This window comes from Scyliorhinus torazame, chromosome 3 (genome assembly GCF_047496885.1).
Source record: "Scyliorhinus torazame isolate Kashiwa2021f chromosome 3, sScyTor2.1, whole genome shotgun sequence".
NCBI lineage: Eukaryota > Metazoa > Chordata > Chondrichthyes > Carcharhiniformes > Scyliorhinidae > Scyliorhinus > Scyliorhinus torazame.
In genome coordinates this window covers 5677302-5692076 of record NC_092709.1, presented here as the reverse complement: position 1 = coordinate 5692076, position 14775 = coordinate 5677302, and the positions used below count along the sequence as shown (strand labels likewise).

Genomic DNA, 14775 nt, shown 5'->3' with positions numbered 1-14775 from the left:
AAGGCTGTAATGTGCCGAATTGGAAGATGAGGTGCTGTTCCTCCAGTTTGCGCCGGGCTTCACTGGAACATTGCAGCAGGCCAAGGACGGACATACAAAGAACAAAGAACAAAGAAATGTACAGCACAGGAACAGGCCCTTCGGCCCTCCAAGCCCGTGCCGACCATACTGCCCGACTAAACTACAATCTTCTACACTTCCTGGGTCCGTATCCTTCTATTCCCATCCTATTCATATATTTGTCAAGATGCCCCTTAAATGTCCCTATCGTCCCTGCTTCCACTACCTCCTCCGGTAGTGAGTTCCAGGCACCCACTACCCTCTGCGTAAAAAACTTGCCTCGTACATCTACTCTAAACCTTGCCCCTCTCACCTTAAACCTATGCCCCCTAGTAATTGACCCCTCTACCCTGGGGAAAAGCCTCTGACTATCCACTCTGTCTATGCCCCTCATAATTTTGTATACCTCTATCAGGTCGCCCCTCAACCTCCTTCGTTCCAGTGAGAACAAACCGAGTTTATTCAATCGCTCCTCATAGCTTATGCCCTCCATACCAGGCAACATTCTGGTAAATCTCTTCTGCACCCTCTCTAAAGCCTCCACATCCTTCTGGTAGTGTGGCGACCAGAATTGAACACTATACTCCAAGTGTGGCCTAACTAAGGTTCTATACAGCTGCAACATGACTTGCCAATTCTTATACTCAATGCCCCGGCCAATGAAGGCAAGCATGCCGTATGCCTTCTTGACTACCTTCTCCACCTGTGTTGCCCCTTTCAATGACCTGTGGACCTGTACTCCTAGATCTCTTTGACTTTCAATACTCTTGAGGGTTCTACCATTCACTGTATATTCCCTACCTGCATTAGCCCTTCCAAAATGCATTACCTCACATTTGTCCGGATTAAACTCCATCTGCCATCTCTCTGCCCAAGTCTCCAGACAATCTAAATCCTGCTGTATCCTCAGACAATCCTCATCGCTATCCGCAATTCCACCAACCTTTGTGTCGTCTGCAAACTTACTAATCAGACCAGTTACATTTTCCTCCAAATCATTTATATATACTACAAACAACGAAGGTCCCAGCACTGATCCCTGTGGAACACCACTGGTCACAGCCCTCCAATTAGAAAAGCATCCCTCCATTGCTACCCTCTGCCTTCTATGGCCTAGCCAGTTCTGTATCCACCTTGCCAGTTCACCCCTGATCCCGTGTGACTTCACCTTTTGTACTAGTCTACCATGAGGGACCTTGTCAAAGGCCTTACTGAAGTCCATATAGACAACATCTACTGCCCTACCTGCATGAATCATCTTAGTGACCTCCTCGAAAAACTCTATCAAGTTAGTGAGACACGACCTCCCCTTCACAAAACCGTGCTGCCTCTCACTAATACGTCCATTTGCTTCCAAATGGGAGTAGATCCTGTCTCGAAGAATTCTCTCCAGTAATTTCCCTACCACTGAAGTAAGGCTCACCGGCCTGTAGTTCCCGGGATTATCCTTGCTACCCTTCTTAAACAGAGGAACAACATTGGCTATTCTCCAGTCCTCCGGGACATCCCCTGAAGACAGCGAGGATCCAAATATTTCTGTCAAGGCCTCAGCAATTTCCTCTCCAGCCTCCTTCAGTATTCTGGGGTAGATCCCATCAGGCCCTGGGGACTTATCTACCTTAATATTTTTTAAGACACCCAACACCTCGTCTTTTTGGATCACAATGTGACCCAGGCTATCTACACCCCCTTCTCCAGACTCAACATCTACCAATTCCTTCTCTTTGGTGAATACTGATGCAAAGTATTCATTTAGTACCTCGCCCATTTCCTCTGGCTCCACACATAGATTCCCTTGCCTATCCTTCAGTGGGCCAACCCTTTCCCTAGCTACCCTCTTGCTTTTTATGTACGTGTAAAAAGCCTTGGGATTTTCCTTAACCCTATTTGCCAATTACTTTTCATGACCCCTTCTAGCCCTCCTGACTCCTTGCTTAAGTTCCTTCCTACTTTCCTTATATGCCACACAGGCTTCGTCTGTTCCCAGCCTTTTAGCCCTGACAAATGCCTCCTTTTTCTTTTTGACGAGGCCTACAATATCACTCGTCATCCAAGGTTCCCGAAAATTGCCGTATTTATCTTTCTTCCTCACAGGAACATGCCTGTCCTGTATTCCTTTCAACTGACACTTGAAAGCCTCCCACATGTCAGATGTTGATTTGGCCTCAAACATCCGCCCCCAATCTATGTTCTTCAGTTCCCGCCTAATATTGTTATAATTAGCCTTCCCCCAATTTAGCACATTCATCCTCGGACCACTCTTATCCTTGTCCACCAGTACTTTAAAACTTACTGAATTGTGGTCACTGTTACCGAAATGCTCCCCTACTGAAACATCTACCACCTGGCCGGGCTCATTCCCCAATACCAGGTCCAGTACCGCCCCTTCCCTCGTTGGACTGTTTACATATTGTTTTAAGAAGCCCTCCTGGATGCTCCTTACAAACTCCGCCCCGTCTAAGCCCCTGGCACTAAGTGAGTCCCAGTCAATATTGGGGAAGTTGAAGTCTCCCATCACCACAACCCTGTTGTTTTTACTCTTTTCCAAAATCTGTCTACCTATCTGCTCCTCTATCTCCCACTGGCTGTTGGGAGGCCTGTAGTATACCCCCAACATTGTGACTGCACCCTTCTTATTCCTGATCTCTACCCATATAGCCTCACTGCCCTCTGAGGTGTCCTCTCGCAGTATAGCTGTGATATTCTCCCGAACAAGTAGCGCAACTCCGCCTCCCCTTTTACATCCCCCTCTATCCCGCCTGAAACATCTAAATCCTGGAACGTTTAGCTGCCAATCCTGCCCTTCCCTCAACCAGGTCTCTGTAATGGCAACAACATCATAGTTCCAAGTAGTAATCCAAGCTCTAAGCTCATCTGCCTTACCCGTAATGCTCCTTGCATTAAAACATATGCACTTCAGGCCACCAGACCCGCTGTGTTCAGCAACTTCTCCCCGTCTGCTCTGCCTCAGAGCCACACTGTCCCTATTCCCTAGTTCTCCCTCAATGCTCTCACCTTCTGACCTATTGCTCCCGTGCCCACCCCCCTGCCATACTAGTTTAAACCCTCCCGTGGACAACATGTGGACAAGAGAGCAGGACGGGGAGTTAAAATGGCAGCGACAGGAAGGTCTGGGTTCTGCTTGCGGACGGACCGAAGGTGTATCACCCATACTGGGGACATCAAGATCCATTTATATTAAATAGAGCACTTTCCGAAGGGATTCTGCCTGGCCCCAAGGAATTATTTAGCTGCCTTTGTAGTGCCCTTTAACATAGTTAAATATCCCAACATACTACAGAGGCATAATCAGACAGAATTTGACACAAAGACGCATAAGGAGACATTAGGACAGGTGACCAAACGCTCGATTAAAGAGGTAAGATTTAAACAACACTTTGGAAAGAAGGGTGGTGAAAAGAGGACTGGATGTGGGGAGGTGGAGAGTTTTAGAGAACTTTGAGCAGGATCTAATACCTCAGCAACTGAAAGTTGCCGATGTCACGGAGAGAATCTGGGGTGTGAAACAGGCTGCATAATGAGACGTCAATCAAGCTGTTTTCAAAGGATTCTTCAGCATTAGTTTAGTGCAAGAATTTATTAGGTCAGGTCAAATTCCAGTTCCTGATTTGTGGTGAATGGTAAAAGTTAATACGCTTTACATAGTTACAAATAATTAGCAAGTTACTATTCAACTTGACTGCTAATTTCAACGAGTTAGTTAATTTGTTCGCTCCCTCACACACACACCCACACACTCACTCACCCACTCACTCACGCACACACACACACATAGTGGGAACCCAGTGAGGGTTCTACTGCTCCACAGGGTCAGAAGTGACTCGAGTATGCAACTGCAAGGAGATTAGTTACAGCTCTTAATGGTACTCCGGCATCAGAATAATCATGCCGTGGTCCTGGTGAACCCATGGGTTTGCATCACCAGATATGGAAAGAATTAACACTGAAAGCATATTGGTGGCATAGGACTTTGGAATGAAGGGCGAGCAGTGCACACCACATTTAAACAAAGACTTGCATTTTTACAGCACCTTTCATGACTTCAGCATGTCCCATAGGACCATAAGACATAGGAGCAGAATTAGGCCACTCGGCCCATCGAGTCTGCTCCGCCATTCAATCATGGCTGATACTTTCTCATCCCCATTCTCCTGCCTTCTCCCCATAACCCCTGATCCCCTTATTAATCAAGACACTGTCTCTGTCTTAAAAGACACTCAGTGATTTTGCCTCCACAGCCTTCTGCGGCAAAGAGTTCCACAGATTCACCACCCTCTGTCTGAAGAAATTCCTCATCTCTGTTTTAAAGGATCGTCCCTTTAGTCTGAGGCTGTGGCCTCTGGTTCTAGTTTTTCCTACAAGTGGAAACATCCTCTCCATATCCACTCCATCCAGGCCTCGCAGTATCCTGCAATAAGATCTTCAATAAGATCCCTTCTCATCCTTCTAAACTCCAACGCGTGACTACCCTTCAAAAGCTGTATGAGGAACGGTTGAGGACTCAGTCAATTGGTGCACATTTCGATCCCACACAAGAATAATCACCAAGTAAATCTGTTTTTAATCTGGGTTGGTTGGTGGGAACTCGGGGAAACCCCCTGTTCTTCTTCAAATAGTGGCCATGGGATCTGTTACATCCATCTAGGAGGGAATACTGGGCCTCAGTATAACATCTCATTGGACAGAGGGATTGCAAATAACGATCGGATATAGATTTGGGGATTGTTATTGATTATTTAGACTATCCTGAAAGATTGACATGAACTGATCCTTGTGTTTGGCTTTAGGTGTCAATTGGGATGGTGCTGTGCGTGATTTTGGGGTGTGTGTTTTTCCGTATGAAAACCAATCGGGTTGGGATTCACAACAGGTCAGTATGATTCAACCATTGAGAACTCGATTGTCAATGGGCATATAAAAAATTAAAAAGAGAGGCTAGCGAATGGAGGAGCGGAATACCAGTGGATAGATGTCACACCACAGCCTCCAGCTCCAGGATTTTGATCCAATGATAAGGATCCAAATCAAGATGGTGTGTGACATGGCTACAGGAGAAGGTTATTCTGTTCCTTAAACCTGTATTTCATAAATTAATTTTTACAGGATGTAGGTATTGCTGGCGAGGCCAGCATTTATTGCCCATCCCTGAGTTGCCTTCTTGAACCTCTACAGTTAATGTGGTGTAGGTACACCCAGAGTGCTGTTAAGGACACGGCTGCCACTGTGTGTCAGTGGTGGAGGGAGTGAATGTTTGTGGAAGGAGCAGCAATCAAGCGGGGCTGCTTTGTCCTGGATGGTGTCGAGCTTCTTGAGTGTTGTTGGAGCTGCGCTCATCCAGGCAAGTGGAGAGTATTCCATCGCACTCCTGACTTGTGCCCTGTAGATGGTAGACAGGCTTTGGGGGTCAGGACGTGAGTTACTCACTGCAGGATTCCTATCCTCTGACCTACTCTTGTAGCCGCAGTATTTATATCAGAATCTGGATCCCTACAGTGCAATAGGAGGCCATTTGGCCCATTGAGTCTGTAATAACTTTGCGAAAGAACACTCCAACTAGACACACACAGCCACACATTGATCAGCGATCCTACATATCTTTGGACTGTGGGAGGAAACCGGAGTCTCTGGGGGTCAGTCTCGGTGGATGGAGCATCGGAGCGGTGAAAAAAAATAAAAAAGTGACATTACAGTAAAGCTGTGATCCGATTGGTTGGTAGGGAATCTGCACTAAATTTGGAAAAAAAAATTGAAAAACGAATTTAAACCAATTAATTAACTAAGTAGAGGGGGTAACTAAACTGGAGGGCGGAGAGTAGTGTATTTAGCATTTAATAGGCAGAGCAGGCTCCAAGGCCGAAGGGCCTCCTCCTGCTCCTACCTTCTATGTTTCTATTTGGGACCAAATAGTTAATTGTAGCTTAATTTGTTTATTTCTATATATTTTTTATAAATTTAGAGTACCCAATTGTCTTTTTCCAATTTAGCGTGGCCAATCCACCTAACCTGCACATCTTTGGGTTGTGGGGGTGAGACCCACGCAGACACGGGAAGAATATGCAAACTCCACACAGACAGCGATCCGGGGCTGGGATCGAACCGGGGTCCTTGGCGCTGTAAGGCAGCAGTGCTAACCACTGCACCATTGTGCCGCCCCAATTGTAGCTTAATTTAATAAGTGTCTATTTTAAATTAATTAGTGCTAGAAATGTCAGTCAGCAGGATAAAGTACTTCACCTCTGAGGTGTGGGAGATCTTTGACACTTCCTGCTTTCTGAACAACTACATCTGCAGGAAATGTACCCAATTGCAGCTCCTCACAGGCAGCAGGGATCAATTGGAGCAGCAGATGAATGCACTTAGGGGCATGCAGGTGGCAGAAAGCATCATAGACAGGAGTTTTAGAGAAGTGTCCACACTCAAGATGCAGGCAGACAGATGGGTGACCGCTAGAAAGGGCAGGCAGTCGGTGCAGGAATCGCCTGTGGCTGTCCCCCTCTCTAACAGGTATATCGTTTTGGGTACTGTTGGGGAGGGGGTGACCTATCAGGAGAAAGCAACAGCAATAGCCAGAGCAGTGGCACCACGGCTGGCTCAGTTGCTCAGCAGGGAGGGACAAAGTGCAGAAGAGCAGTAATTATAGGGGACTCTATAGTCAGGGGCACAGATAGGTGCTTCTGTGGACTCGAAAGACACTCCAGGATGGTATGTTGCCTCCCTGGTGCCAGGTTCAAGGATGTCTCTGAATGGGCACAGGGCACTCTGAAAGGGGAGGGTGAAGGTGACACAGTGGTTAGCTCTGCTGCCTCACAGCACCAGGATCCCGGGTTCAATTCCGGCCTCAAGTGACTGTGTAGAGTTTGCACGTTCTCCCCATGGCTGAGTGGTTTTCCTCCGAGTGCTCCGGTTTCCTTCCACAGTCCAAAGATGTGCTTGTTAGGTGAATTGGACATTCTGAATTGTCCCTCTGTGTACCGAACAGGCGCCAGAGTGTGGCGACTAGGGGATTTTCACAGTAACTTCATTGCAGTGATAACGTAAGCCTACTTGTGACAATAAAGATTATCATTATTAATAATGACATAGGCAGGAAAAGTGACAACGTCCTGCAGCAGGAGTTCAGGGAGTTAGGTAGTAAGTTAAAAACAGGACCTCTAGGGTTGTAATCCTGGGGTTACTCCCTGTACCACATGCCTGTGAGGCTAGAAATAGGAAGGTAGTGCAGCTAAACATGTGGCTAAACAGCTGGTGTAGGAGGGAGGGTTTCAAATATCTAGATCGTTGGGATCTCTTCCAGGACATTTGGGACTTGTACAAGAAGGAAGGGTTGCACCTAAACTGGAGGGGCACCAATATCCTGGCCGGGAGGTTTGTTGCCATCATTCGGGAGGGTTTAAACTGGTGTGGCAGGGGGGTGGGAACCAGTGCAGTAGGTCAGCAGGTGAAATAACTGAGGGGGAACTAGAGAACAGGGCCAATAAGACTCAGAGGAAGAGCAGACAGGGAGAAGTTGCTGAACACAGCGGGTCTGGTGGTGTGAAGTGCATTTCTTTCAATGCGAGAAGTATAACAGGTAAGGCAGATGAACTTAGAGCTTGGATTAGTACTTGGAACTATGATGTTGTTGCCATTACAGAGACTTGGTTGAGGGAGGGACAAGATTGGCAGCTAAACGTTCCAGGATTTAGATGTTTCAGGTGGGATAGAGGGGTATGTAAAGAGGAGTGGGAGAGTTGCGCTACTGGTTAGGGAGAATATCACAGCTGTACTGCGGGAGCACACCTCAGAGGGCAGCGAGGCTATATGGGTAGAGATCAGGAATAGGAAGGTTGTAGTCACAATGTTGGAGGTTTTCTATAAACTTCCCAGCACCCAGCAGGAGATAGAGGAACAGATATGTAGACAGATTTTGGAAAGGTGTAAAAGTAACAGGGTTTTTGTGGTGGGTGATTTTAAGTTCCCTGATATTGACTGGGATTCACTTAGTGCTAGGGGCTTGGATCGGGCAGAATTTGCAAGGAACATCCAGGAGGGTCTCTTGAAAAATATGTAAATAATTCAATAGGGATATGGCCGGACAGGACCTGGTATTGGGAAATGAGCCTGGCCAGGTGGTCGAAGTTTCAGTAGGGGAGCAGTTCGGGGACAGTGACCATAACTCAGTAAGTTTTAAGATACTGTTGGATAAAGATGAGAAGCCCCTACAGAATATAAAGAAAGTAGCAAGGAGTCAGGAGGGCTAAAAGGGGTCATGAACGTCTTTGGCAAACAGGATTAAGAAGAGTCCAAAGGCATTTTATAATTGCAATGTTTCTAAACATCAAGCTTTGATTGGCAGCTCCTGGACCACTACAAACAGAATTCAGTGCTTTCCAATCACCTCCCTTCACAGCTGTGTGATATTGAAGTGGTCAGATCGAAATCGACAACACTTAACTGTGTTTGAAGAATATGGTGCCTGGCCTGTTAAGTAGGTGCAAATGGGTCTTGATGAGCCATTTCCATCCTCCCGCTGGCGTGGGGCATGAACCTCAATCCAGAAACCAGCTGGGGGCCAAGAACATCGGAAATTGGCCGATCCCCTTTTCTTCATGGCCGCAGGATTCCCCGCCTCTTCGGTAACTCCGCTACTGGTGGTGCGAGGCAGAGAATTTAGTGCAATATATTCTGCATAGCATTTTTTTGAATCCCTTTCACCGATTTAAAACTGATTATTCACAGGTGGAGGAGTGAACACTCTTCATTTGGTTCACTGGGCGGCACGGTGGCACAGTGGTTAGCACTGTTGCCTCACGGCACTGAGGACCTGGGTTTGATCCTGGCCCCGGGTCACTGTCAGTGCGGAGTCTGCACGTTCCCCCCCGTGTCTGTGTGGGTTTCCTCCGGGTGCTCCGGTTTCCTCCTACAGTCCAAAGATGCGCAGGTTAGGTGGATTGGCCACGATCAATTGCCCCTTAGTGTCCAAAAGGTTAGGTGGGGTTACTGGGATAGGGTGGAGGCAGAGGCTTAAGTAGGGTGCTCTTTCCTAGGGTCGGTGCAGGCTCGATGGGCCGAATGGCCTCTTGCTGCACTGTAGAGATTCTATGAGTCTATGACTGATGAGCCAGCTGCATTAATAAAACTGCAAGCAGATTCTCAAAATTATCATGAAACATTTCAGTGCAAAGAAAAGACCAAGGAACAATGTTGGCTTGTAGAAGACGTACTGCTTGTGATTTTGCAAAAGCCGACTGCAGGAAATTGTGACTGGAGCTGAAAATCACCCGTTTTCAGAGTCTTTTCCACCCAATTTCTGGATTGTGTAGAAAGCAGAATTTGAACTCAAAGTTCCAATCTTAAGTTGCTGATATTTGATGCTCTGACATAAATATTTAACCACCTGGGTTGATGCTTTGCAACACGCACTCAGGCTGAATCAATGAGTAAAGTATACAAGTGAAATTAGGACTGAGTGGAGTCTGTTTAACAGGCCAGGTTCCCACGCAAAGGGATCAGGTAGATTACAGTGTGATGCTGTTCTTTGGTGAATGTTAAAAAAGAAAATGACTTTATTTTCCTTCCTTCACAGGACTGGGCTTTTGTTTTATATTGTTAATTGTCAGATGTACAGCAGTATCTCCAGCATTGAACTTTTGGTCTCAGAAAAGAAGATTTTCATGTAAGTACTGTGACATTATCATAAATGTAAAGAACTGTAAGGGTTAATGTAATGTCTAAATCAACCACTAGAGGGAGCTAGGTGTCCAACTATATAAGGCATCGATGCTAAGCCTTGTGGGTGAGAGGTTGAGGAGAAAGCTAGAGAACAGATTGAAGGAAAGACAGTGTGAGTGAGAGCAGACCATAGTTAATGTAATAGTCTAGAGATTAGTAGCAGATAAGTGTAGATTATATGTTAATTATCAACGGTGTATTATGTAGGAGTAAGTGTCGAATCCAATTAAGTAGTGTTAATAAATTTATAGCTTTGTTCAATTTAAAGGCAATTTATGGTCTTTGTGAACACTACGCCAACCATCCTGAATTTAGCAACACAAAAAACACCACAGGTACTTTTTGGATTAAAACATTACAGAGTAAGGATCAGAAGGGGAGACCTCGGTCGCTAACCTTTGCCCAAAGGGTTTGGAAAGTGGAGTCCTGCAGCGCTGAAGGAGACCGCTGTCAGCTCTTTGAGAGAGCGCTGTCCAATCAGGTCCACCGCCCTGCTCTGCCCCCCATCTGCAATTTCTTTTTTCCCAAGCATTTATCCAGTTCCCTTCTGAAAGTTCCGATTGAATCTGCTCCCACCGCCCTTTCAGGCAGCACCTTCCAGATTACAGCAACTCGGTTACCATTGACCTCTGGTTACCAGCCCGCCTGTCACTGTAAACATTACTTACCCCATCAAACCTCTTCATTGTTTTGAACACCACGATGAAATCTCCCCGAATCTTCTCTGCTCGGAGGAGAACATAATAAATTAATTCTCTGTCAAACTTTACTGAGCTGTAACAGTTCAAACTGTTTATTGAATCGAAGAGACAAATAATTAGATTACTCCAATTGTTTCAAAACTTACTCACAGGTGAAAAGAAAAATAGTACAAGACCATAAGATATAGGATCAGAATTAGGCCATTCGGCATGTTGAGTCTGCTCCGCTTGACGTTTTAAATTTCATGAGACAAAAGTTGCAAGGGATTATGGAAAATATAACCGTCTGTGCAGCACTTTTAAAATTAATTTACAATTACCGTCTTAGTTTGTGCATCAACAGTAATGGATGTTTACCCTGTGCTTTAATATTCTGTTAAAATCAATGCTTATTTTGGAGGGCACAGTAAGGAGTCTTACAACACCAGGTTAAAGTCCAACAGGTTAATTTGGAATCACTAGCTTTCGGAGCATCGCTCCTTCATCAGGTGAGTGTTATAAAACTTCTTACTGTGCCCACTCCAGTCCAACGCCGACATCTCCACATCATATTTTGGAGGGTTAATGTTTGGTATGAATGGTGTAAAGTGAGGGATTGTGCTATAATAACCCTTGTCCAAATCGGGAGCTGGAAGGATAAGCATGCTTCAGTGAAGAATCTTGGGGCATGTTTGCTATGATAAGGTGTTTTATAAATGCAAGTTATAGTTGTTTAATTACAAAAATGTTATTGAACCTATCGTTTTACACCAGACATCAAGCATTGCGATCACATTTGAAGAGATTCTGCATAGTTACAACCTATGTGTCATTTATTAAAACTTTGTTTTTACGATAGAATTATTGTGATTCAATCTCTGCTCATTTCCGTCAGTAAACTTCTGCATAATAGCTGCACAATTTTAAATGTAATTTCACAATTGCACCTGAAGGGGAAACTTTATTCCACAAATTATTTCACCCTTGAATTAATGTTCACTTTTTTCCCTTTCTCAATAGCCATGAATATATCAGTGGGTATTATTCGTTACCAGCATACTTCATTTCAAAGTTATTATTCGATTTAATGCCTCTAAGGACGATGCCAAGTGTTATTTACAATAGTACAACATACTTCCTTGTTGGTGAGTGAAGAACAACACCTTCTTGTGTCTCCTCTTAATGCAGTTCCTTATTTCAACCGTGGCAGATGACAGGAAACGCACGTAAAACGCGTCAGATAGTTCATCTTCCTGCAGGTCAGGCACTGTGATGAAAGATGAGAAAGGTTATGGGGTCCTAACAGCACCGAATGAGTCTGTGCTCTCTGCACAACAGTCCAGTCAGTCATATTGCACCCTGACCCCGTCGGAGGCAGTGATCTCCAAATCCACGCCGCTCGATGTTTAAAAATGCTCTTCCTCACATCCTCCCAAACATTAGTCAGTGATTTTTAGTCCTTTGTATCATCAGTTAATGGGGGCAACTTTACATAGTCTAGCTGTCAGAATCTTGTACAAATCTATCAGATCTCCCATCAATAAAAGGGAAACATTGTGAGCTAAATATTTTTTAATTTACTTTTTGGAGGAACAGAAGATGCATAACAATATTGATTTCAATTTTTAAGAATCTCCGAAGCAAGCGAAGAAATTCATCCTGATATAAATGATTTTGTCCTCAACACCCACCTCTACTACAAAGCACTCCCTCAGCAAAGTTCCTCTGACAGTGCAGCACTCCCTCAGTACTGACCCACTGACCCTCTGACAGTGTGACACTCCCTCAGTACTGAATCTCTGACAGTGCAGCACTCCCTCAGTACTGAATCTCTGACAGTGCAGCACTCCCTCAGTACTGAATCTCTGACAGTGCAGCACTCCCTCAGTACTGACCCACTGACCCTCTGACAGTGTGACACTCCCTCAGTACTGAATCTCTGACAGTGCAGCACTCTGTTGCTCTTTTTAGCCTTAGTTTATTAGCTCTGATTATGTCACCTTTGCTCACGAGTCGCCAGGTATCTTTCTGATACCGCCACGTGGTTCAAGCTCAAGTTATGATCAATAAGTCAGCACACCGCTTAGTAAGATTGAAATCAACGGTCATTTATCATATACAACAATTAATGTTTACACAATAATCCTACTGTCTATATCGAAATCTACCACTACTGGCCAATACTTAACTTTAGGAAGGGCCCACCAGGTCAGGGAAACTAATGGCTTATCGAATTGGATCTGGCCCGCGGGATTCAAAAGGCTGATACGGGTCGATGGCTAGGAGTCTTTATCGGGTAGCGATCGCTGGACTCAAACTTACGGTTCTTTGCTGAAGGTTCTTGCGGAGGTCTCGAGCAGGTGAAGAAGGGAGAGAGAGATCTGAACTTGGCCCCTCACTTTATAGGGCCCAGGGGCTTCCCGCCTCTCGGGGCGGCCCTTGACCCTGAGTCCCAAGTGATTGGACTTGTTCCCGATCACTGGGTTCGATATGTCCAATAACGAGGCGATTCCCCGATCGGGGGTGGTCGTTCACCTGTCTTTGTTTCGGCCACTGCAGGCGCCGACAGGTCTGGCCCGGTATTCAATTGCTAATATGTTGCAATTGTTCCCGGGGATAGCCGATTAAACTGCAGATGTCTGGGTGGATGGGCTGTTAATGGTCTTGTGTATCGATCTGGGCCGACTTCCCCAGAGCCGAATACGCTATTCTGCCTGCAGCTGTCCGTTTGTGTCCTGTTGGCTGCTTTTCCCATCAGCCTTTTCGGTTAGCCATTTTAAAATCGGGTTTTGGCCAAATTAATAGGGAATCAGCCATTTTAGGTGGCTACAACTCCCTCAGTAGTGACCCTCTGATAGTTCAGCACTCCCCCAGTATTGGCCCTCTGGACAGTGCGACACTGCCTCAGTACTGACCCTGACAGTGCAGCACTCCCTCAGTACTGACCCTCTGACAGTGCAGCACTCCCTCAGTACAGACCCTCTGACATGCAGCACTCCCTCAGTACTGACCCTCTGACATGCAGCACTCCCTCAGTACTGACCCTCTGACAGTGCGGCACTCCCTCAGTACTGACCCTCTGACATGCAGCACTCCCTCAGTACTGACCCTCTGACAGTGCGGCACTCCCTCAGTACTGACCCTCTGATAGTGCAGCACTCCCTCAGTACAGACCCTCTGACAGTGCAGCACTCCCTCAGTACTGACCCTCTGGCAGTGCGGCACTCCCCCAGTACTGACCCTCTGACAGTGCAGCACTCCCTCAGTACAGACCCTCTGACAGTGCAGCACTCCCTCAGTACTGACCCTCTGGCAGTGCGGCACTCCCCCAGTACTGACCCTCTGACAGTGCAGCACTCCCTCAGTACTGACCCTCTGGCAGTGCGGCACTCCCCCAGTACTGACCCTCTGACAGTGCAGCACTCCCTCAGTACTGACCCTCTCAACAGTGCAGCACTCCCTCAGTACTGACCCTCTGACAGTGCAGCACTCCCTCAGTACTGACCCTCTGATAGTGCAGCACTCCCTCAGTACAGACCCTCTGACAGTGCAGCACTCCCTCAGCATTGACCCTCTGGACAGTGCGGCACTCCCTCAGTACTGACCCTCTGACAGATCTTCCAACTGATTTTTCCCCCCAAATTCCTGATTGTGTTCTGGTAGCCTCTGGGCAAAGCAACTGGAGAATCCACACTGGCGTCACTAACATGACTGGTTACTCAAACAATCTGTGTCCATGACTGCCATGTTGGCGAATTCAGATGGTATGACACACCCCTACCAGGCAACAAATCTTTAGAACAACTCCGACGTGGGTGAAAACCTCAAGTAGCCGCTTCCTGAGTAAGACCATGCATTACTAAACTGCGGATGCACCATTTCAGGTGCAAAATTCATTCCTCAATATTTCACTGAGATTAAATATCCTCCAGGAGGACATGGTATTTAACAATTGTTGGGCTGCGAGAGATTGCGGAGTTTGAGTTTACCATTCTGCTTTTTTTAAATTTAGGTTTGAAACGGACAGTACCTGCGATTTCTATATCATTTCTTACCTTAGTGATGGTCTCCTACACGTCTTCAGCCCTGGCCTTGGCTGTTGCTGCTGGAGGGAATGCAGTAACTGTTGGAAATATCGTCCTGTCCCTCATTTTTATCTTGATGACTGTAAGTATATCGCGACCACCTATTGTTTCTTCAAAGAAGCAATCCAGGTAATTTGGACAGAATTAAAAAGGGCAAACATTTACCGGAAAGATTGGGATTTTGGATGTTGGGTAATCCCATACCCTAGAATCATAGA

The 14775-nt window shown here is 46.1% G+C and overlaps 1 protein-coding gene across 1 annotated transcript in view; it reads left to right on the top strand.

The window, feature by feature from the left end:
- The window catches only part of LOC140408226 (broad substrate specificity ATP-binding cassette transporter ABCG2-like), a 119176-nt gene that overhangs the window by 85146 nt on the left and 19255 nt on the right, over positions 1-14775 (top strand). Inside the window, exons 11-14 of the mRNA XM_072495159.1 lie at positions 4869-4951; positions 9647-9736; positions 11493-11617; positions 14485-14639. Coding sequence (XP_072351260.1) covers positions 4869-4951; positions 9647-9736; positions 11493-11617; positions 14485-14639 — 453 coding nt within the window. The remainder of the gene's footprint in view (positions 1-4868; positions 4952-9646; positions 9737-11492; positions 11618-14484; positions 14640-14775) is intronic.